This window comes from Hippopotamus amphibius, chromosome 2, assembly GCF_030028045.1.
Source record: "Hippopotamus amphibius kiboko isolate mHipAmp2 chromosome 2, mHipAmp2.hap2, whole genome shotgun sequence".
NCBI lineage: Eukaryota > Metazoa > Chordata > Mammalia > Artiodactyla > Hippopotamidae > Hippopotamus > Hippopotamus amphibius.
This window is the reverse complement of record NC_080187.1, coordinates 59,635,148-59,662,364: the sequence shown is the minus strand read 5'-3', so window position 1 is coordinate 59,662,364 and position 27,217 is coordinate 59,635,148. Positions and strand designations below refer to the sequence as shown.

Genomic DNA, 27,217 nt, shown 5'->3' with positions numbered 1-27,217 from the left:
CGTCTTGCACACGACCTCATACTCCCGGGGCTGGCACTCTTCAGGGGGAAAATCCCAGGAGAGGAAGGGTAGAGCTTGGAGAGAAGAGGGGAGGGGAGGAGTTGTGTGCAGGGACCCTGGCTGGCCAAGCAGGAGGGGCATCCTGGGGTCCAGGAGGTAGGGATGGACCTAGTCTTTCCTCTGTGCCAAGAAAAGGGACGATTCTGAATGCCTCGAGGCCCTTGGAAACCCATCTCCTTGGTCCTCGCGCCACCCCATTTCTGTGGCAGTGAGCGAAAAGGCAGGACCCTGCTAGGAGGACTGGGAGGAGGCTGGGGGTGGAGAAGGGACCCTCCTCCCTAGCCCCTGACACTGAGCTGCAGTGTCCCTGCCCCAAGCCTGCACCCAAGCCCCGGGCATTTGGTCGGACAGGGGGCCTGGATTCTCCAAGCTGGGTGGAGGAACAGGGGGCTACCTGGGATTTCCAGTGATAACCTTTTATGTTTTTCCAAGGCTCACGCAATCTGCCCACAAACGCTATGGTAGTTCCTGAATCTCAGGCCACAGCCCCTCTCCTGTAGGGCCACCATCAGCTCTCCAGAGGCTCCCTATCTGAGTCCTTGCCTCCCTGCCCTCCTCCATCCAGCCCCCAGAGGGCTGTTTCTAAAGCACAGCTAATCTTGTCCCTCGGTTGATGCCACCTACACCTCAGCCCCCTTGCTGTCCCCAGCCCCAAATCTGTACTCAGATACGATGCATTTTCCTATGACAATAACAGGCACCGTGAGTGAGCCCTGGTAGCATGTGCTTTCTGCGCATCCTCTCAATCCTCAAACAAGAGAATGAGGTCGTTATAGCTAGTGTCATTCTCATTTTCCAGATTAAAAAACTGGTTGACTCTACTGATCTCCCCAGGACCACAGAGAGGCAGGGAGCGCCTGAGGTGCAGTGTGAGATGCTCTCTGAGCCGGACCTTGGGGGGCTGGGAAGGGGTGCTGGCAGAGAGGAACCTGGCGACCTGAGTGCCCAAACCCCCGTCCAGCCAGGATGCAAATGAACCACGAGTTTGAACAGGACCATTATTTGGGGGCCCAGGGATTCTGGTCTCCTTGCCACTGGCTTCAGCGTGCAAAGCCAGGTCCTGCTTCCCCGGCCCTGCCAGGCGGCGGAAAGTATGTGGGCCGGGAGGGCTGACATTTGGCCCTGGTTCTTTTCCATGCAGAGCGGAAGGAAAGCCGCCAGTGGCAGGATTATGTTTGCCAGCCTGGATCCTGGATCCTTTACAGCCCCGCTTCAGGCCACAGGACTCGTGCCACCAGGACACATGGACAGGGGCACGCGAGAAAGGGCCTGAGGTCTAGACCGGCCCATGGGCCAAATCCCGCCTCTCCCCCCACCCCCCATCTTCCCATCTCGGGAGGCCAGGCTGGAATTCCAGAGTGTAAGGAACGCGTGATGCCCAGAAGGAAAGTTACCGCTGTGGCATCAGCACCGCAACTTCATGGGGCAGGCAGCCTGGGCCGACTTCATTAAATTCACAGGTCCTTCCCCCCCCACCCCCTCCCCTGCCTCCCCCCTCCCGCTTCCCCCTCCTCCCCATGGAGCACCCGCGCAGCCTCACTAAGGGGAGATATGGAGCGTGAACCCAGAGGGAGGAGGGCCTGGGGGCGGGGGTGGGGCCGTTCAGCAGACCCTTGTCCTGAGGCAGGTCAGTGTCCCCTCAGCAGAGCTATGACTGGTGGGCAGGCCAGGTGGGCTCCCAGATGTGGGAGCTGAGGCTTAAAGAAGAGAAAGCACTAGAACTGAAGTCACTGCCCTTGCTCTCCTACTGACTCACTGCCTGTGCGTGCGTGCACGTGTGTGTGTCTGAGTGTCACGAGTATGTCTGTGTGTGTGTCTCTGGGGGAGCGCCCTGCTCATGTGTGTCTGTGCAGGATGACGTGCACGTGACAGGGCTATGTGTCCGTGCAGTGCGTGTCTGTGCGCCTGCGTGGTGGAGGAAGATGCAGAGGGTTTCCCTGCAAAGCCTGGGAGAGCTGTCAGGCAAGCTTCACGTTTGTCATTCCTTCTCCTCTTCTCCCTCCACAGAACCAATTCCTTCCCCTCCTCTTGGGCTCAGATCCACCTCATTCACTTATGCAATCATTCATTCCATAAGACACGGTCTCGCCCCTCCACGGGCCCTGCCAGGCTCCTCCCTCCACCTCAGTCCTGGGGCCCTGTCTCTTTTCTGAATCATAACGACTTATAAGGGCTCTCATTTATCAAACACCAGCCAGTTCAGAGCTTTACATCCACTCCCTTCCTCAACTCCCCTGACAACCAGCGAGAGGGCCAATGCTATACCCATGCTACAGGTGAGAAACGAGAAAACGTGGTGAGGTTTTGCATCTTCTTCAAGTTCACACAGCCAAAAAGTAGATAAATAAGGGTGAAAACCGAGTTCTGACTCCCAGCCCGTGCCCTAGGCTCATAACTGCGGGCCTCTGAGCAGTCCTCACCCTCCCACCCTCGCCCCGTCCCTGGCCCGGTACTGAGTTGACCCGCACGGGGCAGGGCCTGGGGCTCAGCCTTCTGGGGGGTCCCTTCGGGGTCTGCCCATTCCAAGTCCACATTTGAAGTCCACCCTGCGCCCTGCCCGGAGGAGCTGTGAGTCAGACCAGAGTGTACGTGAGGGGAGAGAGCCGCCTCCCAGCTGCCCTTGGACTTGGGCCAGGAGGCGGCAGGGAAACCCTCATGGCACACACTCAGGGCTCGTTGCTGGCTAATGAGCTCACATGGGCTGCTCTGTGTAGGAAAACACACACGTACACACAGAACAGTCCCCCTGACCTCACTGCTGTGGCATCCCTTCCATAACCGCAAGTGTTGGGATTTTTTTTTCCCAGAAGTTCAACTTCAAAAAAGAAGTGAAGATTTGAAACACTACCACATATACACATTTCTCTTTTCTAACAAAAGTCTCTCTAGACTTGTGAGTTTTAAATTAAGCCCAATAGCCCAGAAGCAGGCAATGCATGTGGCACGTTTTAAAATTCAAATGAAAGTCTGAACGCTGGCCCTCTTGCCAGAGACAATAGTTCACCGGGCTCTCCAAAAGGTTTCCCTCCAAAGAATTCACAGAACCTTTAGGACTTGTCCTACTCAAAACTCAACACATCCCCAGGGAGGGCCTGAGCCCTGGGAGTGAGTATCACCGGCTCCCAAAGGGGAAAATCAAGGTGCCTTAAGGCCATGACCTGCCCTGCTTTAACTAGTTGGTTGGTGGAAAGAAGGGCCAGTGAAGGAGCACCAGGGCCGATCTCCCAGCCTTGTGCTTGAATGACATTTCACATTTGCAGTTTCTGTGAATGACCTGCAAATTCCACAAGGTGACAGTCTGGGGCTGTCGCCAATGAGGAAAAATCACCAGTCTTGAAAGTCTAGTTGGAGGTTGCATCAGGGAAAGATACAGAGGCAGGCAAGGCAAGCACCCAACAAGCCTCTAAGAACGCACTTCACAATTTCTCTAAATGTCAGCACTAGGCCCACTGCCTCCCGGGGAGGGCATATTTGCCAGGGCCAGATCTTAGCCCAACTAGCCCCCTTCCCTCCCTCCAGAAGTCGTAATTTTATCACATAATTAATTACATAATTTATCAGCTCAGGTCTTCCCACCTGAGAAGTCATCCTTGGAGTGGTGTCGGGCGGGAGGGCCACGATGGAGATATACCAGCATTTCAACTAAACACACGCCCGGTTAGCGCTGCACAACTACTGCTCACTTAGCAAGTCCCTTCCCTCTACAGCTGCCAGGTTCCTGCATCTTGCTCGCAAAGCCCTTAGCTTTCCTCATTCAGCTATTTTTAAAACCTGGCCTTCCAGACAGAGATCCATTTTCCCAGGTGCCATCTTGGCACCTTCCTCAGCACCTCCAACCAAACACACGCAGGATGCCCTTGGTCTTTGCACCTCTCGAGTAAGGTGACGCCCTTCCTCTTGCAGCCCACAAGCCTCGAATGCCTTCTGCTCCCTCTCTCTTCCTCACTCTTATGGCCCATTCTGCCCCAGAAATGCTTTTCCTACCCTTCTGTCACCTTCTCATTCTCACTTCTATTGTCCAGGCAGGTGTTCAGTGAGCATCATGGAAGTAAGAGAAGGACATCCACATTCTGTCATTTCACATTTCATGGGTACCCTGTATCTCTCCCAGGTCCACATGAATGGCTGACCCAGTCCACCTCACACGTGGCTGGCATTTCCATCCAGCTGACCACTGTGCATTCATGTGTTTGACTCACAACTTTCCCATGGCTCCCCTAAATCTTATGCTCCTAGTCAAGAGCCTTCCTGTTAGGACATACCTCATCCCCTCCCTGCCCTTTTTCCAGTTTCAAGCATCCCTCACTGCCAGGCTGATATCACTCTTCTAACCCCAGCATCAAGCTGCTCTGTGCAATCCTTTTTTCCTTCCTCTCTACCAATCACAATCCTCCTAATCCGGGGCTTCCCTGGTGGCGCAGTGGTTAAGAATCCACCTGCCAATGCAGGGCACACGGGTTCAATCCCTGGTCTGGGAAGATCCCACATGCCTTGGAGCAACTAAGCCCATGCACCACAACTACTGAGTCTGTGTGCTACAACTGCTGAAGCCTGCATGCCTAGAGCCTGTGTTCCACAACAGGAGAAGCCACTGCACTGAGAAGCCCGTGCACCGCCATGAAGAATAGCCCCAGCTCACCACAACTAGAGAAAACCCACATGCGGCAACGAAGACCCAACACAGCCAAAAATATATTTAAGAAAAAAAAAAAGAATCCTCCTGACCATCAGGAACAATCTCATTCAATTATTTGAGACATACCTGTTGAGGGCTATGACATCCCAGGAACTGTGAGAGGCTGACATCGATGAACCACATGGGCAAGTCTCTTACTGTCACTCATGACAGAGGGGGAAAGACACAGCATCACCTCTTCCACGAAGCCCCCTCCCCCAAATACCCATGCAGATTTGACTTTATTCCTCTAGCATTTGCTTTCAGGGTCCCTCAGTTAGTCCTTGGCTTATACCAACTGTCTTGTACTATTTATCTTTCCATGGGTTTTGCCACCTCATCGGACTGTGAGTCTCTCATGGACAGAACTGTGCTTTATCCATTCTTGTATTCCCCACAGCAACTACTGCCAGACATGACACATAGTGGGTCCTCACATATTTTTGGAACAAACGAATAATCATTAAAAACAAATCCAATTACAGGAATTCAGCTTAACTTGAAATGCTGGGCTCTCCAGCCAAAAAATGTAATAAAGACTCCCTTTATTCTTTGTTTAATGCAAAATAAACAGTGAGGCTCGCCTCTCTTCACAGCATAAGCACAACTTGTGTGACTTACTGATGGACAAGGAGATTGTCTGCACGCTATCCACACGATCTCTTGTCATCTGAACTACTTAACACCCTCCCGTTTCCCTTTAAAATCTGAGGCTAATAAATAGTTATAAACTGAATTAAAAGCTGATCTGGAACTTCCTAGGTGGCACAGTGGTTAAGAATCCGCCTGCCAATGCAGGGGACACGGGTTTGAGCCCTGCTCTGGAAAGATTCCACATGCCGCAGAGCAACTAAGCCCGCGCACCGCAACTATTGAGCCTGTGCTCTACAGCCCATGAGCCACAACTATTGAAGCCCACACACCTAGGGCCCGTGCTCCACAACAAGAGAAGCCACAGCAATGAGGAGCCTGTGCACCACAATGAAGAGTAGCCCCCGCTTGCAGCAACTAGAGAAAGCCCGTGTGCAGCAACGAAGACTCAATGCAGCCAATAAATAAATAAATACATAAATAAATAAATTTATTAAAAAAAAAAAGCTGATCTGACCCTCAGCACACATTTAGATGGTTTGTCTATGCAGGTATCATCTGTAAACAGTACAAGGCATGCTGTACTGGAAGAAGCTGGCTACACTGTAATTATCCCCTCTTGATGATCAAATCAGACATTCACAGCCTAAGAAACTGCAGGGAACATTCTCTAGCCAGTGATTCCGACTGGGCTAGACAGATGAAAGAGAAGAGGGAAGCCAGTACAGCAATTGCTGTTGCTCAGCTCTATGTGACGGAGACCAGTGTGGGCGGAGGGGGTCGGGGTGGGAGTGGCGTGGGAGCTGAGGTCATGCTGAGCCACCGGAGGAAAAAGCCGGCAGTCAGTCTGGGCCCTCCTCCTATAAATCAAGAGCTTGGCAATGCTGCTAGAGAAGCGAATGCTCTGTGCTTCATTTTCCAACCTGAAAGCGGTCGGGTGGCTAACAGAGGCTGCTTCTTTGGAGAACAGGCAAGCCCTGCTGTCTGCAGGAAGCTGGCAGGACACCTGCTCCAGCAACTGGTCCCTCTGGCCCAGCAGGGGTGCTGAAGCCACAAACCAGGCAAGTCCGTGGGCCTGGCCAAACCGTCTACCAGGCTCCCAGGTAGGGGACCTGACCTGATGCTTCTCTTCCTAGCAACCATCACCATGGTGACAAAGTAATGACTTGCAAAATGGTCTTTCTCCACTATTGGACAGCAAAGTTAGGGAGGGCAAGACTGTCCTTTCATTTCATTGATCCCTTGATTCCCAGTGCCCAGCATAGAGTCTGGTGTTCAATTACAATGTATTGAATGGGGACTTCCCTGGTGGCACAGTGGTTAAGGATCCACCTGCCAATGTAGGGTACACGAGTTTGATCCCTGATCTGGGAAGATTCCACATGCCGCGGAGCAACTAAGCCCGTGTGCCACAACTACTGAGCCCGCATGCCGCAACTACTGAAGCCCACATACCTAGAGCCCGTGCTCCACAACAAGAAGAGCTCCCCACTCTCCACAATCAGAGAAAAGCCGTGCGCAGCAATGAAGACCCAGCACAGCCAAAAAAAATAAAGTTCTAAAAAAAAATTTTTTTTTAAAACATTAAAAAAAATGTGTTGAATGAATGACCAGACACAGCATCCAGCTGCCTTAGCAACAGCCTCATGGGGATGGGGCGGGAGGTTCGCTGTCACTGACCTCGCTGGCATGGCTGAGGTGACTCAAACGAACCACCGGGGCCCTTTGCCACCACTCTCAGCCTAGTCACATCAGCTCAGGCCCCCACTTCTTCCACAGAACATCCCTCCCACCGATGTCTCCCCTCTAACCTCTCCCTTTCCAAACTGCCACACAGTTTACCATCCAATCCTCACTATTCAAAGTTGGAGTACATACTGCCATTCATTTATTTCATCTAAAACAAATTATAAGGCTACTTATTCATTGATTTCATCTGACAAGCAAGTACAACCTTACCTATTTCTTTTATCTGGCAAACAATTATAATGATAGTCATAATTTTCAAAGGGTTGTGTGTACAGCACCCCAGCCAGGAATCAGGGTTCCCAGATCAGCCAGGAGGTACACAATTTTAAATATTCTGTTCCGTTAGCTGCATAAATGCCCTTTTGCTCTTCAGATGCTGTGATCTATTTTTAGGTGGGAAAATAGGTCACCCTAGAACTACCTCTCTTGTGTCCCTTGAGGTGGCTGGTGAGCCCAGACCATGTAGAAGCTCTCAATAAACAGACTCATGGAATGTTAGCACTGGACAGGATCTAATACCTCTTCTTGCCCAAGTTCCCTGTAGGCTGGGAGAGAAAACCCAGGAGCGCTACATGTGATGGCCCAGCTTGACAGTTCAGCAGGTCTGGGATTCACACACTGTGGGGTCCCACCCTGGCCCTTTACTCCCTTGCTGAAAGGCCCAGCACAAACTCCCCACTTGCTGCCATTTCTCCTCCTGCCACAGAGGGAAGCCCGCCAGCTACCCTGCGGCCATGATGGGAAGCAGGGCTATATTTAGTCTGGAGGGACCACCGCCTTCTGAACTGCACAGAAATGAAAACAGACCCCCCTTTCTTTCCTAAACCACCCAGTGTAACCTGCTGGACCTCCTCTGTGGTGGGGGGAGGGTGTCGAAACTCCTAGCCGGGGAGTGTTTGGACCTTCCTAGAGTTAATTACTCCCTTTCAGGCTGCAGGCCTCCACCCCTAAGTGCCCCCAGATGCTGGGGGAGATAAGGCTGCAGCTGAGGGGGAAACCCGGAAGCATTTGGCAGCTAACCGGGACTAATAAAAACCTGGACTCCTGGAATTTAAAAAATTCACAACAGCCTCCATCCCTGTGGTTAAGAGGAGAAGAAAGAGCTTTTTGAGGTCTCTGCATCCCTCTAGAAGGAGGTGAGAGAGCGGAGGGGAGGGGTACCGGATTCTCTCCACCGCTGGAAGTGAATACCCTTCTCCCAGCTCCATCCTCATCCTCCCACTCTGGCCCCTCCAGACCTCCTGGGCTGCCTGCTGTCACAAAGGAGAAATTGAGGTTCTGGGGCCACTTGAGGGATAGGCCACCCCTAAATCTCACAGCCAGGGGATCTCTAACCAGCTCTAGGAACCTAACCACTTTAGCAAAAGAGCCCTTAAAAAAGTGAGTAGAGAAGAAGGTGGGGTGGGGAGGTGCAGAAGAGGAAAAGACCCGTATGTTTCCTGACCTCGTAGCACATGGCCCCAGCCACGAGCTCTTCTGTGAGCACATGACTTAGCAATGTGCAAAGGAGGCAGTACAGAGAGGGCTGCTCACAAGGGCATCTGGATTTGTAATCCCTCCTTATCTAATGCTTTTTCCAACTTGTCCACTGCCACAGACAGGAAACAAAGCCTCTTGATTTAAGAGCCTCTGAACTCCTGGGAGGTTTGGTTGGAGCTGTTTTGTAGGTTCAAAAAAGACCTATTCACTTGAAACTAACAGTATTTCACATTTTATTATTTGCTCCTGCTTTCCTCTTTTGAAGAAGGTTTTGAGAACGGGCCCAAGACTTATTTTCCTGTGGAAAATGCTGTTTTACAAGGAGAGGTCCAGAGACTCAAGGAGGGTCAGTCCCTCTGCAAGTCTCAGGTTCCAAGGAGACCAGAACTCAGGGGTCCTGCCTTCCACTCTGGGGTCTAAAACTCAGACCACAGAAAAGGCGAGAACAGAGGCACTGCTTGGTTAATTTTCTGGATGAAATGAACCCAGGCTGGTGAATCAGTGGTAAGGCGAATCTCTTGTAATACTTTATAGTCTGCAAAACACTTTTCCAGAAATCATCTGATGTTCCCCCTACAGAATGTTTAAAACTCCCGTGTAAACGATGAGTGCGAGCCGTGCCATTCTGGTGGAGAAACCACTGCCACTCTGGGTTACAGACTGTCATAGCTGGAAGGGACTAAATTCAGCTCACTCATCTTAAAGAAGAGAGCAGGCTCGTTCTGTGCTCTGGCCAAAAGGGAGCCCAGGGGCCAAACCTGTGAACTTTCCCTGGGTGGGGTCATGCATCTGAAGAAGAAGCACTTTTTCCCTCCTCTAGAGGGGAATTTATGAAGTGCCCAGGGGCCCCCGAGGATGCCCCAAGCAGATGTAGGAATCCACGGAAGCACACTTAGCTCATCCAGTGAAATTCCATTATCCAGGCCCCAGGGTTTAGTGACTCATGCCTCTGGCATCCCAGAGTGGGATGAACTTGGTCTAGACGGATGCAGTTTTCTTCTACTCTCTGCTTGGGGAATTCCAGTATGCTCCAGAGAAGGCACAAGCCGGTGAGGGTCGTCTCTGATGGTCTGTGACCTGTTCCCAATCTCCAGGCATCAGTGGGGGTGGATATTCTAGAACCCGGCCACACCCTTTCAGAATAAGGGTGAGACGAGATGGGCTGTCTTCATGACCAGCACTCGCCTCATCGTTTATACCTGGGGTCGCAAGACACAGAGAAGGAAAGCTGACACTTCACTCTTGGCCACGTTTGAATTTATGGGCCCCCAACTGGGGGAAGTTGAGGGGAGGCGGGGCTTTAATTTTCACTTTGATGTGGAACAGTGACGGTGAAAAATGTCTGCTTTCAAGGCCAAAGTCATGACAGGCAGAGAAGAGGTAAGAGAGAGAACCCGAGCTCACCTACTAGCAGGCATCCTTGCTCCGCGCGTGTGTGTTGTGCGTGTGTGTGTGTCACATGCATGACCCCAATTCACACACTGGCGGGCACGTCCAAGAGCCACCTAGTGTGCATCCCCTGCGTGGGCTGGGTGAGTTTTCACAGACGCAGAGAAACAAGGGATCTTAGAACTCGGTAATCACCTTGTCCTGTGTCCTTCCCATGCAGGGATCTGACTGAGATATTCCTGGCAGGAGGTCACCCCGTTCCTGCCTGAACTACTCCAGTGACAAGGAGCACACAGCTAATAGGGCAGCCCCGTGCCCTGTGTTATAGAGTCTTGAGACTGTGTTGAAATGTGTAGCCCCATCACTCAGCCTTGAAGCGTTTTCACTGAAAACAGCTGAAATCTACATCCCATTCCCTCCCCATCCTTCTTAGTTCTGGAAGTTAGCATTAATCACACTCTTCTCCATGGTAGCACTTCAATATTTGAAGAGAACTGACATGTCTCCACTGCCCCTCCCATATCTCTTTTCTTGACACAATATCTTCATTTCCTCATATGATGTGGTTTCCAGACCTGTCTCTACTCGGCTGGTCCCTCCTCTGGGTGACCTAGTCAAGAGATGGCCCCAGAACTGCACTCAGTTCTTGGTCCAAAGAGCAAAGAGCTTAGGGAAATGTCTTCCCCCAGTGTCTCAGTTTACATTCACTTCTTTTTTTTTTAATATATTTATTTATTTATTTATTTATTTATTTATTGGCTGTGTTGGGTCTTCGTTGCTGCACATGGGCTTTGTCTAGTTGCTGTGAGCGGGGGCAACTCTTCATTGTGGTGCTTGGGCATCTTCTCATTGCGGTGGCTTCTCTTGTTGTGGAGCACGGGCTCTAGGTGCGTGGGCTTCAGTAGTTGTGGCACATGGGCTCAATAGTTGTGACTCATGGGCCCTAGAGCAGGCTCAATAGTTGTGGCACATGGGGTTAGTTGCTCCATGGTATGTGGGATCTTGCCAAACCAGGGATAGAACCCGTGTCCCCTGCACTGGCAGGAGGATTCTTAACCACTGCGCCACCTAGGAAGTCCCTACTACATTCACTTTTCTAGCAGCCATACCATACCTTTGGCTTATACTAAGCTCTTAGGCAACCAGTTCCCTTCAGGGATCTTTTAAATATAATCAATGCTTTCAGTCACTTTCCCTGGCTTTTACTCTGTAGCTGTTTTCTCGCCTCCATGACCTTGATGAAGGATTTTATATTCATCCCTAACATGTTCCAGTTTGGGTCTATTATTTCACCCTCTTGAAGTTTTTCTGCATCTCATTCTATGATGTTTTATTCCAGCAATCCCTCCCAGTTTTGTGTCTCCTAGAAATATTAGCAGTACACATTTTAATCTCCACCCGAATTTCTGATACGTGATAGAGAGGTAGAGCGGACGCTGGGCTACACCAGTAGAGACCATTCACACGGTGTTCACGCTGATTAATAAGCAGTTCTGGGTATCATTAGTCACGACTCTCCCTAGCTGCGTGTCCATCAAACCTACATCTCCTCCTCTGGTCCACACACATCTAACAGGGACAATTCTCTAGCCAAGAGGAGTGATTACATGACTTCAGCTACTGACACAGCTATTACATCAGGTATTTCGGAGAAACTTCTCACATCCCACAAATATCCCCGGTAGGTGGTCTGGGTGGCTCCCTACCTGTCAGGCCAATCCTACCCGTAAGCATAAGCTTTAGCCACAAAGTCCTGGATGGAAGAATCTTCTGGCAACTCTCCAAGGCTCTCATCAGACACCCTGAGATCTAGGCCTGTTGATGACCTACTTTTAGCAGGTACAAAAGGGAAAAGGTTACAGGATTTCCACAGCATTCATGGCTAGACAGAAAAGCTCCTAGTCTGGTCCATGGTAGCCAGTCTGATTTGTATGACAGCAAGAAGGAGGCCTTCTAGGAAAATGTGAAGCTTAGAGGCTGTGGAAGTCATCCAGCCCTTTAAACCAGACTTCCCCTAGCTAGTCCTCTCTGGGTTACTCTAAACTCATTTAGGATCTAGGCTCCTTGCCTTGAAATGATCTTCCAACTTTCCCCAAGGCATGCATCTTGTCTTCTTGGGTTATATGGGCTGGAGGACAAGCGTCATGTTTACTTTCCCCAGTGATGTCCCAGACCATGATATGTGTACAGCAGGTCCCCAACAAATGTTCAGAATCAAGGTAGATACTAAGCTTTCCTATCACAGACTCTCAGCCCTTCCAGAATAAGAAAGTTCTCTCCAACATATTTTTTTCCAGTCATTTTTCTGCCTATTCCACCCAATTAAGGGTCTGCTTTCTCTTTGACCCATCTTATTTCCCCTTTAAATGCTAAGTATTAGAACTGGCACATAGAGCTATTCCATAAACACTTCTCTGTTGAAGTGCCCTTCACAGAGTCCTTTTCCAGAACCATTATTCTTTTTTTCTAGTGGAAAATGAGTCTTTTCATTTTCCCAATCCAAAACCCACAAACATTTTGGCCCACTCTCTTTTGATTTAAGCTATCAGTGACTTTCTTATGCCTGGAAACCTGGATCTTTGCTTGACAATCCAAGTGGACTATCCTGAGGTTGTAGGATGACAAAAGCCCATTAAAGATGTCATACATTTGGTCCTGGTCAAGGCCAGCAGTTTGCTGAAGCTGTTGGTTTCAAGCAGAAGCCTAAAGAAGTCTCTTTCTATGGTCTGTTGGCCATTTCAGAACTTTGGAAATTTAACGGTCAATTCATTCGAAAGAAACATCTCAATCATTGGTGGTAGATATGGGTTAATTCTTATTTGTAGTTGATTAATACTGGGCTTCCAAAACTTGGAGATCCCTGATTTAACTTGTTCAGTAGAATTATAATACTGTTAAATCCAATTACTACAAAAATTGCTGTGGATCAAAAACAAAAACAGAAACAAAAAAACAAAACAAAAAACCAAGGGTGTCACACATAAGTTCATTGTCTTATTAGGCAGGGCAATGTTTGCATTTCTCATCGCTGTTTAGTTTGATATTTTATCCTACGGTATTCTTCACCCAAATGGATAATGATCTTTGGTTTTCATTTCTGGGAATAAGAAAATTGGGGAATTGAAGATATTGTTCCCATTAGGTACCCAGCATTATTTTTAGTGGATATAACGGTGAATTAGATGCAAGCCCTGCCCTTTGGAGCTTCCAATCTCATTGGAAAGATGAGATACATATGAGTGGGTGCTAATTATTCCATATGAGGTTATAAAGAGTGGCAATGGAAAGTGTGAAATTGGATTGGATAAGCCCATCCTCCAAACCATAAACTTCATGGTAAAGCAAAGTTGTCACCAAGAAGTGGAACACTAAATAAAGTACATCAACTCTATAACCACCTCTTCTAGTTATCCCAAATAAAATAGCAGCATGTGGAGAGTGTCAGCTAGAAGTGGTCTCATGCTGCCAGCTGAGAGAAGGCTGGGAAGCCTTTTCCACACTATCACGCAGGCTTGGACCAGTTCCCAGCATACTCAGTGTGCTCTGGGAGCATATGAGAACGAGTGGGACAGAGTGAGTTATGGGAGGAAAATGTAAAGACCACAGTCTGGGGGGAACTTCCTTTGGAGCCCAAATAGGGCAATTTCAAGAGTCACCTCTTCTCAGCATTAGTTCTGAGGTCAGCTGGAGGCTAAAGCACACTGAAGGCTCCTTGGCCCGAACTCATGGCAGATCTGCCATCCCCTTGTGGGTGACATCCAATACGTTCCTTGAGGAGGGAGTCTTGGATGCCTCATCCTCCTGCCCTAAGCCCCACATACGTTGCACACATGAGGAGTGCATTAAATGTTTACTCATTTTGTTCTTTGGCTGGAAAACTTGTTGAAAAGATCAACCAGAAATTTAGCCATAAATATGGAAGAAAAGTCACAAGCCTTTTTTGCCATTCCCAAATGCTGACTTGGCTCAGGCTGACAGCATCAGAATCATCTGAGAGAGCTTAAAAAAATAAGCTGGTCCCATAGTGGGAGACTCTTATTCAGTAGGTCTGGGGTGAGGTTCCAGTGCATTTAAAAAGTGACTGATCTCCAGCTAGATCTGGGGCCAACTGTCTGTGACAGCCAGCCTCCAAGATGACCTCCAATGACCGCTACCTTCTGTAGTTACACTCTTGTGTAATCTCCACCTACACTGTATACTGTTGGTCTGAGTGACCAATAGTATATAGCAGAAATGATGGTCCATCACTTCCAAGATGAGATTATGAAAGATGCAGCTTCCATGTTTTGTTCCCTCTCTCTCTTTCTCTTTTGAGTCACTCACTCTAGAGAAAGACAACTGCCATGTCTTAAGTATACTCAAGTGGCCTGTTGGGAGGTTGTGTGGAGAGGACCAGAGGGCTCCAATTGACAGCCAGAAGGAAACTAAAGCCTGCCAACAACCACAGGAGTCAACTTGAGAGAGGAGTCTCCAACCCTAGTTGATAATGTGACTGCAACCTCATGAGATGTTCTGAGAAGAATCAACTGGCTGACCATTCCTGGATTTCTGACCCTCAGAAACTATTCGAGATAATCCATGTTTGTTGTCTGAAGCCGCAAAATATGAGGAGGGTGGGGTAATTTGTTACACTGCTGTTGCTAGCTGATACACTTTCCTAGTACAAAGGGCAAGCTCCTGTGCATAGCACAGGCCTTTCATGGCCACCTTTCTAGCTTCATTTCACACTATTTCCAGATTCACAATTTACAGTCTTGAAAGGTACTGACCTGCTCATCCCCAGTTCACACCTCTGTGCCTTTGTGTGTTTGTCCAAGTCATTCTCTGTGTCTGGAATGCCCTTTCCCCACTGATGGCATCCCCTTCTCCAGAAATCCTTCCTCAATTGCCTTGGCACCAAATGAAGTTGGTTTATGTGCCCCTCCCAAAAAAGTGATCACACACACTTCTTGGAATCATAGGTGAGAAGTGAGTTACGTGGAAGAAGGAAAACATTCACATGAAGGAGTCATCAAGAGCACATGAACTTGTCAGAAAGAGAAAGATAAATACCATATGATATTACTTATATGTGGAATCTAAAATATGACACAAATGAACCTACCTATGAAACAGAAACAGACTCACAGACTTGTGGTTGCCAAGGGAGAGGGAGGGTGGGGGAGGGATGGAATGAGAGGTTGGGGTTAGCAGATGCAAACTATTACATATGCGATGGATAAGCAACGAGGTCCTACTGTATAGCACAGGGAACTATATTCAATATCCTGTGATAAGCCATAATGAACAAGAACATAAAAAAGAATGTATATATGTATAACCGAATCACTTTGCTGTACAGCAGAAATTAACACAACATTGTAAATCAACCACACTTCAATTAAAAAAAAAAGAGCACATGACTTGCCTCTATGTTGTTGATCAGTGAATTGTCAAACTTGAACCCAGGAATCCTTTTGTCACTGCACACCACACCCACATCTTCCGAGTGCTTGCAGTCAGTGACACCCCAGCCGTTGGAGGAGCAGGCTGCGAGGGTCTCCTCTTTGCCAGTGCAGTAGACATTGTCCAACCAGATGGGCCCTGAAGGAAGCAGAGAAGAGGGAAGCCAAGTTCCATGTCAGAGTAGGTTTGCATCTTTGGGGGTACCAATGGCATACACAGAAAGAGAATTTTTCTCTAATTTTGGCAGCTGTATGTGGTCATCAATTGGTTTTCAGTGTGTTGAGATATTGCATACAGTACTAAATCATCCACCATCCAGATTCCCTTGCCAGAGGGATGTGGCAGATTTAACATGATTAGGGTGGAAATCAGATTTAAGCCCAGAAGTCACGTGGTATAATGGGAAGAATAGGGACTTCGGACACTAAGCTATTTGATACTAATTCTGGCTCAGCCACTTAGATGTATGACCCTGGTCAAAGCTCCCTTTTCTTATTGGTAAAGTGGGGAAAAATAATGACACTTGAATGACAGGGGCGTGTACAGATTATAGATAATACATGACATTTATTGCCTAATAATTGTGCCTAATTTATTGTTGGTCCAAAATGGTAATGATGATGACAACGGTGATGATTTTCGTTATGTTGACTATGGCACAAGCTCAGAGCAGGCAGCTCATTCTGCAAGGTCATCTCCCTGAACCCAGAACCCTGGTCCTGGTCCGTTCAGTGTTCTTCCCACTTCCTGATGTTTCCCAGCCACTGATTCAGAGATGGTCCAGCTAGACTAACCCACAGAGGCTCCTCCTCACGTTTCAGAAGTCAGGTGAAGTCATGGCTCGTTTCTAGCCAGGCAATCTGCCTGGGAAGCCCTGTGGGACTCTGCTCACCTCCTGTGCATTTACCTGATTTGCAGTAAGTAGGGAATTCTGAGTGCAAGGTGCTAGAGGGTTAACCACAATGAGACACAATCTCACACCCCTTAGGATGGCTACGATCAAAACAAAAACAAAAACAGAAAATAACAGGTGTTGGCAAGGATATGGAGGAATTGGAACCCTTGTCTACTGTTGGCAGGAATGTAACATTGAAACCACAGAACACGTCTCAGGGCTCAGTGGCGTTCAGGTTCTTTATGTTTGGGCACAGAAAGCATTCAGCAAGAGGCAAAGTGATAGGTAAGAGGTGGATTTAATGATATAGGACACTTGTGAGAGATACAAGCAGGTAGGCGAGGGAGCGCCGCCCCAAGAGCTGGGTGGGCTACATTTTTATAATCAAAGGAAATGTGGGGAGAGGCGAAGACCACCTTCTTCCTCATTCTTGAGTAGATGTCAGGCTTTCCTCATCAGCTCCTCCTCCATAATGGGCGGAGAAGTTTTTTGTCCCTTTGTGGCCCAACAGGGACTGTCGTGGTGCTATGGAAATTCGCAAAAAAAATTGGTAACATATGCTAAAATATGCTAAATCATCTCAGGTTTCAGTATAATGAGGGTCTTCTATTTTGGAATGTCATCTTTCTCCTATATTTTTGTTTTTAGTGCACGTAGAGGAGCACGTCCTAGGAATCATTAACTTACTGACCTCAATGGCAGGATACAGGTGTCATTTTTCTCCCACTGTTTTATTGTCTTGAGGCATGTCTTATGCTTCTATTGCATGGTTTTGTTTGCTGAGCAAGACTGCTTTCTTGAGTAATCATTAACTTACAGGGGTCTCTCAAAGTTCCCTCTCTGTCTATGATCTCTTAGTGGGATTTTTAAACTATTGGATTATCTTACTCTGTTGCTATCAAAAGGGTGCAGCCCCTATAGAACACAGTACGGTGGTTCATCAAAAAATTAAAAATAGAATTACCACATGATCCAGCAACTCCCACTTCTGGGTATATATCCAAAGGAATTGAAAGCAGGGTCTCAAAGAGATATTTGCACATGCTTGTACATTACAGCATCATTCACAATAGCCAAAATGTAGAAGCAACCTAAGTGTCCATTGACAAATTGTGGTCTATACATACACTGGAATATTATTCAGCCTTAAAAAGGAAGGACGTTCTGACACATGCTACAACATGGATGAACCTTGAGTTCATTATGATAAGTGAAATGTCAGTCCTGAAAAGGCAAATACTGCATGATTCCACAGATATAAAGTACTGAGAGTAGTCAAACTCACAGAGATGGAGAGTCGAATAGTGTTTACCAGGGGCTGGGGGAGGGGGATTGGGGAGTGGTTATTTAATGGGTATAGAATTTTAGTTTTGCAAGATGAAAAGTGTTCTGGGACCTCCCTGGTGGCACAGTGGTTAAGAATCCACCTGCCGATGCAGGGGACATGGGTTCGATCCCTGGTTTGGGAAGATCCCACATGCCACGGAACAACTAAGCCCATGTGCCACAACTACAGAGCCCATGCACCACAAATACTGAGCCCATGTGCCCCAACTACAGAAGCCCGTGTGCCTAGAGCCTGTGTTCCACAACAAGAGAAGCCATCACAATGAGAAGGCTGTGCACCACAATGAAGAGTAGCCCCTGCTCTCCACAACTAGAGAAAGCCTACGTGCAGCAACGAAGACCCAATGCAGTCAAAAAAAAAAAAAGGGTTCTGATGGTGGGTTTCACAATGGTGTGAATGTACTTAACATTATTGAACTGTACACTGAAAAATGATTAAGAGAGCACATTTTATGTTGCATGTATTTTACCACAACTAAAAATTTTTAAAAATGTTAAGTGCTGGAGGGTTTTCAAGTAGTGATTTTTATTAGTATCACTACACAATGAAACAAAATCAAAACTCTCCTTTTTCTCACGACTCCAGGAGGACCCTATAGCAGAGTGGAGTGAGATAATCTGGTTCAAATTCTCTCTGTCTCAGGCTTGGGTACCACGTGAACTGCTCAACTAAGCCCATTTCTCAAGTGAAAACAATGATACCAACAAACAGGTCGCCATGGAGACTCAATGAGATAACATATGTGCCTAGCACGTGTTCACCTCCTTTTCTCCTTCCTCCTTCCAGTAAGTCAGAAAAACAATGAATTCTGTTGTTTCCATGATGCAAGCGAAAAAGCAGATAAAAACACTCCCATTGTAAAGATGAGAAAACCAAGGAGAATCTGAGGTCCTTCAAGGTCAGAGGGGATCCTGGGCCAGTCTCCTGACTTGGAGGCCCTGCTGAAATGTGTCTGCTGTGACAGATGGCTGCTCAGGACTCAAAGGAGAGCACCTCAGATGCGTTGAGGGAAACAAAGGGCTTATTGAAAACATCTGGGCTGAGGTTTTCCAATTGGTTTCTCCACTTGGCCTCGTTTCCAAGCCATCAAGCTCCACTGAAACATATGCTCCCTAATCGACAGCTGTTTCAGCAACAAACCAATGTTTGTCTTGCTAAGTACTAGCAACGGAAAAGACCCTCCACGTTTGAAGCAGGGCCTCTGCTTTGGACCATTCTGTAGCAAAGCTGCTGAATGGACAGAGATGGTGAGAAGAAACAGAGCCCTTATTCCATCTGCAGCGAGAGAAACCACCCTGGCTAAGGGGATGGGAAACAGGACAGCACACAGCTAAAAGCACCAGGAAGAGCTGCAAAACAGATGCCCCAGGGCCTGCTTTACTTTTCGATAAGGAACATTTGAAATTAGCACCCTGGAGCCTTAATGGAAACTATTACCCCAAAGAGCTGCTTTCTTAAGAAGCTTCAATTCCCCGCCAATAATTCTCCCCTCTATGTACTCCCACCAGTTACTTTCTTAGACAGTGGAAATGTAAATTTCTGCTTAGCCCCAGATGTATGCGTGGTAAACTATTTTGGCCTGATTTCATGACATATTTTTTTCCTGTGTGCTTAATGACTAACAACTAGACTGTTCTGATTCCAAAGCAACCAGCTCTGGTTCTGCTGCTGGAATGCAGGGTGGTTCTGGGCACAGTTCAGTACATGTCATCTCAGAGCTGCCAGGAAAGTGGCACTTGGGACACAGATGGCGCTCAAACTTTGGATGCAAAATGCCAACCAGTAGCAAAACTTCATTTTACTCTTTCCACAGATTTACTCTAAGAAATGCTTGTCCTGATGACAGGAGATGTACAAACAAGCTAACAGACCCTTTGGAGAGTGAAGATTATAAATGAAACTCTATTTGAGAAGAGCAGAAAGAGATATTAAGGAAACTCTCCCATTCACCACTGCAACAAAAAGAATAAAATACCTAGGAATAAACCTGCCTAAGGAGGCAAAAGATCTGTATGCAGAAAACTTTAAGACACTGATGAAAGAAATCAAAGACGACACAAACTGATGGAGGGACATACCATGTTCCTGGATTGGAAGAATCAACATTGTGAAAATGACAGTACTACCCAAAGCAATTTACAGATTCAATGCAATCCCGATGAAATTACCAATGGCATTTTTCACAGAACTAGAGCAAGAAATCTTATGATTTGTATGGAAACGCAAAAGACCCTGAATAGCCAAAGCAATCTTGAGAAAGAAAAATGGAGTTGGTGGAAACAGGCTTCCTGACTTCAAACTATACTACAAGGCCATAGTGATCAAGACAGTATGGTACTGGCACAAAAATAGAAAGGACGATCAATGGAATAGAATAGAGAACTCAGAAGTAAGCCCAAACACATATGGGCACCTTATCTTTGACAAAGGAGGCACGAGTATACAATGGAAAAAAGACAGCCTCTTCAATAAGTGGTGCTGGGAAGATTGGACAGCTACATGTAAAAGAATGAAATTAGAACACTTCCTAACACCATACACAAAAAGAAACTCCAAATGGATTAAAGACCTACATGTAAGGCCAGACACTATAAAACTAGAGGAAAACCTAGGCAGAACACTCTATGACATACATCAAAGCAAGATCCTTTTTGACCCACCTCCTAGAATCATGGAAATAAAATCAAGAATAAACAAATGGGACCTCATGAAACTTAAAAGCTTTTGCACAGCAAAAGAACCCATAAACAGACTAAAAGGCAACCCTCAGAATGGGAAAAAATAATTGCCTATGAAACAACGGACAAAGGATTAACCTCCAAAATATACAAGCAGCTCATGAAGCTTAATACCAAAAAAGCAAATAACCCAATCCACAAATGAGCAGAAGACCTAAATAGACATTTCTCCAAAGAAGACATACAGATGGCCAACAAACACATGAAAAGATGCTCAACATCACTCATCATCAGAGAAATGCAAGTCAAAGCCACAATGAGGTATCACCTCACACCAGTCAGAATGGCCATCATCACAAAACCTGGAAACAACAAATGTTGGAGAGGGTGTGGAGAAAAGGGAACTCTCCTGCACTGCTGGTGGGAATGTAAGTTGGTACAGCCACTATGGAAAACAATTTGGAGGTTCCTTAAAAAACTACAAATAGAACTATGATCTAGTAATCCCACTACTGGGCATACACCCAAAGAAAACCATAATCCCAAAAGAAACTTGTACCATAATGTTTATTGCAGCACTATTTACAATAGCCAGGACATGGAAGCAACCGAAATGCCCATCAACAAATGAATGGATAAAGAAGATGTGGCATATATACACAATGGAATATTACTCAGCTGTAAAAAGGGATGAGATGGAGCTATATGTAATGAGGTGGATAGACCTACAGTCTGTCATACAGAGTGAAGTAAGTCAGAAAGAGAAAGACAAATATTGTATGCTAACTCACATATACGGAATCTAAAAATGGTACTGATGAACTCAGTGACAAGAACAAGGACACCGATACAGAGAATGGACTGGAGAACTCGAGATTTGGGAGGGGGCGGGGGGTGAAGGGGAAGCTGAGACGAAGCGAGAGAGTAGCACAGACATATATATACTACCAACTGTAAAATAGATAGTCAGTGGGAAGTTGTTGTATAACAAAGGGAGTCCAACTTGAGGATGGAAGATGCCTTAGAGGACTGGGACGGGGAGGGTGGGGGGGACTCGAGGGGGGGGAGTCAAGGAAGGGAGGGAATAAGGGGATATGTGTATAAAAACAGATGATTGAACTTGGTGTACCCCCCCAAAAATAATAAATAAATAAGATTAAAAAAAAAAAGAAAGAAACTCTATTTGAACACCAGTTTCCTCTGGGCTGCCAGGGTCATGGATGTCATTCAAGTCAGGAGCTTCAGGGCCCACTTGGTCATCGGCTGGCTTTACCACTCTGATCTGAAGGATGAGGGAGTGAGGCAGAATCACACCTCACCTCAGATCTGAAGACAGGCAAAGGAGAGCAGCCGTCTGAGGTTCCGGTGGCTGTGAGGCCATCCAGAGGGTGAGAAACGGGGCGGCTGTCCCCTCTGGAACCTTCTCAAAGGGCCCATGATTTCTCTGAGCTCAAAGATGCTTTGGAAGAAGAGATCTGTTGACAGGCTAGGCTGGAAAACCTGGAAGGTCCACGGATGTTCTCTCCGGCTTCATTACTACAGCCTGAACTTCAGAGAAGTACGTGACAGTGGCACTCCTGGATGGGTGGCCTCTCACAGTTTCACCTACAGTGTTTCCAGTTCACCCACAGAGCCGACTAAACCCCACTGGAGCACACACCAGGGCACCGGTCACTATGCAGAGTCCTGCTTGCCAACTGTTTTTAATACTCTTCCAAATCAAACTGAATCAGCATTGGTGGTATAGTGGTGAGCGTAGCTGCCTTCCAAATCAAACTGAATCAGTTGATTAATATTTACTGAGTGCCCCCCTTGTACGCAGTGTTAAAAATCCTAGGGACTCTCTAAGGCATCACCCATCATCGAGCTGATCTCCCTTTGTTATACAGCAACTTCCCACTGGCTATCTATTTTACAGTTGGTAGTGTACATATGTCTATGCTACTCTCTCACTTCGTCCCAGCTTCCCTTTCGCCCCCCACCCCCCCCAACCCTGTGTCCTCCAGTCCATTCTCTGCATCTGCATCCTTATTCTTGCCCTGTCACTGGGTTCATCAGTACCATTTCTTTTTTTTTTTTTTTTAGATTCCATATATATGGGTTGGCATGCAGTATTTTTTTTTCTCTTTCTGGCTTACTTCACTCTTGTGTGACAGACTCTAGGTCTAGCCACCTCATTACATATTTAATTTAAAAAAAATCCTAGGGACTTCCCTGGTGGTCCAGCGCTTAAGAATTCATCTTGCAATGCAGGGGACACCAGTTCGATCCCTAGTTGGGAAACTAAGATCCTACATGCCTCGGGGCAACTAAGCCCACGTGCTACAACGAAAGATCCTGCGTGTCACAACTAAGACCGAACACAGCCAAAAAATATATAAATAAATAAATATATTTTTTAAAAAATCCTAAACTAATCCTGATGAGAGTCAAATACATCTGTATTTAAAAGGTCTCTCAGGATAAACCAGTACCACTTTATGCAGACAGCATAACCCTTAAAGTCCTGGAGACGTGACAGTTAAAAAATTTTTTAGCATCAGTTTCTCCCTTCTTCTCTTTGATAACTTATTCTTTCTTAAATCTCGATGGTCTCAATATTCCCAGTGAGGACCCTTCCAGTACTCTTAGTTACTATCCCTCCTCTCTCCAGTGACTCTCCTCCAACCTGCATCAGCTAGCATCCCATGGTCATGGCTCAGACCTTACTATTACAAACAATTGCACCGCTCCCCAATCTCCATTTCAACACTTCTGCTGTGCATCTGCACCCACAACCCCATCTTTCTAGCACACCCCTTCTAGTATTGCAATCTCAACCCACAATCCATTGGTCCTAGCAGCTTTCCCCAGTCCTTCAACGGCTCCATGGAGTACCTTCCTGCTTCCCCAGCTTGGACTCCATGTACCGTGATTTTAACTGCTCCCTTGAACAGTCCCTCTACTCTTGTGAACTTTCCTTCCTTTATCATCCTTGGATGGCATAGTCTGAACCAGGTTAACTCACCTCTCCAGTCACTCCATGCCTGCTCCTGAGCAGGTGAACATGGGATGGGGAAAAACCATGCCCATTCTCCCAGATGATGGGTAAATTTTAAGTTTGGGTAGAAATAAAATAAAGGTGTCACTAGAAAAACCCCCAGAGTCATTGGAAAGTACTTGTTATAACATAATTAGGCTGAGAGAGCCTGGGATAGAAAACATAAATCTGATGTTACCCCTGGATGACTCAGCTAACAGAATAAATGGAGATGTGAAAGGATGTGAGAAATGTCCAGAGTTTTTGTAAAAAAGACAGGAAATGGGTTTTAAAGGCCCAACATGTGCTAATTCATCCTTGCTGCTTTTACTCACATCACAGTTAGGAACCCAGAGTCAGCTTCAGAGAACATTTTACTCTAACCACAGTGTCTTGATCCGGTTATTCCATAAGGACATATTCAATTACACAGAGGCGAGACATGTATGAGATGGGATTTCCTTTCTTCTATAATTTCTAGAATAACCGAAAGCAAGGGTTGGAAGGGACCATAACAAAGACCTATTTCAGCGACTCCCAAACACGTACAACCACTCGGGAGGCTTACAAAAGTTACAGAGTCCTAGACTCCAGCCCAGACTTTAACCCTGAGTGTCATGGGTTAGCACCCCCGGGGATTTTACGCCATCAGCGTGGCACTAATCCGTCTACCCAGGATGAGAGTTTGGGCACTAGTCCAGGAGCCAGGGCCATGCTGATACCTGTGCAGCTGCACAGCCAGGTGGACGAGCTGCTTTGCTTTACCAACCCAAGGAGGGGTGCTCTCACTGAAGATTTTTTTTTTTTTTTTTTTAAGATTTTTTTTTAAAATATTATTTATTTATCTATTTATTTGGCTGTACTGGGTCTTAGTTGCGGGACACGGGGTCTTTATGGTCGTGTGCAGCATCTTCGTTGTGGCATGCAGGGTCTTGTGAACTCTTCGTTGCGGCATGTGGGATCCAGTTCCCTGACGAGGGATTGAACCTGGGCCCCCTGCACTGGGAGCGCAGAGTCCTAGCTACTGGGCCGCTACGGAAGTCCTTGGAGATTTTGTTTTTAAATACTGCCGTTGACCCTTATCTACTTTCCCACTTAGGACCACAGACTGTGACAGCTTCAAGAGTTCTCAGAGAGCCTAACTTCCAGATTAGGAAACGGAGGCCAAGGCGGATAAGTGTCTTCCCACAAAGCATATAGTTAGTTAGGCTGACACAGGACTGAGCCCAAGGTCCTGGGCTCCAACACCTGCCCTCCCTCAAAACTGCCCCCTTCCCAATTTTTTTTTTCAGTGTATTGACTGAGCTTAACAAGGGAGGAAAGAAGCAGCCAGTCAACGTGAAAAACCCAAAGCAACTCTGTTCCTTTCCTGGCCAAGCCCAGAACAGCATGCTGGTATTAAAAGTGTGAATTCTGCCCCAGCAGGAGAGTGGGAGAGGCAGGGGACTGTAGCCTATGGGCAGCCTTTGTAACAAAAAGCAAAAGGGACTCCTTCCAGGGGGCGGTTGGAAGAAAGGCACTGTCTCCTCCTGTCTGACGCAGCCCCAGGCAGGGCACAGGACTTGAGAGATAACCACAAACTGACTTCAGCCACTCCCTAGGGTCACCAAGCAGCCTGGTTTGCCCAGGGCGAGGAGTTTCCCAGGCTGCCAGGCTTTGCGTGCTAAAACCAGGAAAGTCCTGGGCAAGACAGGACCAGTGGCCACTGTCCCCCTCCCCAGCACCCCTCCACCTCCACCTTCCGGCACAGACACAGAGGCTGCCCAGATGGAGTAGTATCAGGAATTGCTACCTGACAGTAAGCGCAGTTTCGATTACAAGGCTAACCCCTTCAAGCCTGCTCCCGGGCTCTCCAGGTGACCCCAGCTCTCAGTTCCCAAGCGAGGAGTGGTTTACCTTCCCCTTTGCCATAGGAGGAGCTGGCGGTCCAGGATTTGGCCTCCACGTAGCCCAGCTCCCGGCAGACAACGTGGGCGGCGTGGATGGAGAAGTCGTCATCACACACGGTGCCCCACTGGCCATTGTAGTACACCTCCACACGGCCCTCGCTGTGCTTCCTCTTCTGGCCTGCCAAGCGCAGCTGGATCTTGACCGTGTTGGAGGGCACCTGAGGCCGGTGGTACTCGGGGGCAGACTGCTGGAAGTACTCGGGGTATTGGGGCCAGCTCTCGTACTGTGCCAGGCTCAGGGCGGGCAGGAGGGCAAGCACAGCCAGACAGCCGCAAAGGCAGGAGCCTCTGTGCCTCTCCATCCCTGTCCTTGGGCTGGAGGACCTCACGCAGGGAGGCACTTAGCACTCAGGAGGGACGGGCAGGAGTTTCCTGGAAGAGAAGACAGGTTTGGGTTACAGACATCTGAGAAAAGGCCAATGATTTCAAACTCTTTTGCTTAGGATTGAAAGCTCATTCTAGATTCTAACCTCTTCTCTCCTCCCATCTATGCTTCAGCTAAACAGGTCTGCGAAGTCCTACTTCTTTGCCCACCACCTTCCCAGATCTCTGAAATGCTTTTTTCCAGGACGGCTCCTGACAGGAAACAGAGCACACTTAGACTTCATTTGAGTAGAGGTTTTTGGTTTTTTTGTCTTTGATTTTTTAAAAATATTTATTTATTTATTTGGCTGTGCTGGGTCTTAGTTGCAGCACGTGGGATCTTCTTTGCAGCATGCAGGCTCTTAGTTGCGGCATGTGGGATCTAGTTCCCTGACCAGAGATTGAGCTCAAGCCCCCTGCATTGGGAGCACAGAGTCTTAGCCACTGGACCACCAGGGAAGTCCCCATCTGAGTAGAGTTTTTTAAAAGACTACCTACAGGAATGGATAAAGAAGATGTGGTACATATATACAATGCAATATTACTCAGCCATAAAAAAGAATGAAATAATGCCATTTGCAGAGACATGGATGGACCTAGAGATTGTCATACTGAGTGAAGTTAGACAGAGAAAGACAAATATCATATGATATCACTTATATGTGGAATATAAAAAAATGGTACAAATGAACTTATTTACAAAACAAAAATAGAGTCACAGATGTAGAGAACAAACTTATGGCTGCTCAGGGGGAAAAGGGAGGAGAGATAAATTGGGAGACTGGGATTGACATATACACACTACTATATATAAAATAGATAACTAATAAGGACCTACTGTATAGCACAGGGAACTCTGCTCAATACTCTGTAATGACTTATATGGGATCAGAATCTAAAAAAGAGTGGATATATGTATATGTATAACTGAGCCACTTTGCTGTACAGCAGAAACTAACACAACATTGTAAATCAACTACACACCATAAAATTAATAAAAGAAAAAAAAAGACTATTTATAGAGATGTGAACAGAGTTCAGGGGAAGGAACAAAGGACAGCATAATACCCAGGCTGGCCAGAGGGGGAGACTGTCATCACCCCCAGGCTTGAGGGCCCGGAAGAGAGTCACAAAGCCCAAAGGGCGAGTGTTCAGAGCTGTGGCTTCAGCGAAGGGTCTCAGAGCCCAACCACATCAACAGGGGCAGGGACAACAAATGCCTGACTTCACTCTCCTCCAGGCTTCTAAACTCTTTCTGCCCGGTGGGCAAACCCAAGCTGAAGCCAAGCCCGTCTCTTGGTGGAGGCTCTGACGGTGGCCTCCTGGGCACAGGGAGGGTGCAGAGGGAGGGCAGCGGCCTGACAGGCAGGCAGGGGGTCTCCGGCCCCCTTCACCCTTCTCCTCACCTCTTTGCATCTCGTTCTCCAGGGCCCAGCTCAGATCCCGCCTCCTTTGGGCAACACTCCTGCTGAAGCCCCCAGGGTGGTCCTTCCAAGGCGGGCTTGTTATCTAGACCTTCTCCTCACCCCTCCCAGCCACCTGCATATCCCCGAGGAGGTTACAAGCTGCTTAAGGGC

General features: G+C 47.5%; 1 protein-coding gene and 1 non-coding gene across 2 annotated transcripts in view; one reads left to right on the top strand and one right to left on the bottom strand.

The window, feature by feature from the left end:
- The window catches only part of LOXL2 (lysyl oxidase like 2), a 101,058-nt gene that overhangs the window by 44,905 nt on the left and 28,936 nt on the right, over positions 1-27,217 (bottom strand). The window contains exons 2-3 of the mRNA XM_057724876.1: positions 25,225-25,649; positions 15,351-15,526 (exon numbers count right to left, since the gene is read on the bottom strand). Coding sequence (XP_057580859.1) covers positions 15,351-15,526; positions 25,225-25,579 — 531 coding nt within the window. The 5' untranslated portion in view covers positions 25,580-25,649. The remainder of the gene's footprint in view (positions 1-15,350; positions 15,527-25,224; positions 25,650-27,217) is intronic.
- Positions 12,593-12,728, top strand: LOC130847240 (small nucleolar RNA SNORA2/SNORA34 family). The gene has a single exon (XR_009052024.1). It is a non-coding gene; the product is annotated as a small nucleolar RNA SNORA2/SNORA34 family (small nucleolar RNA).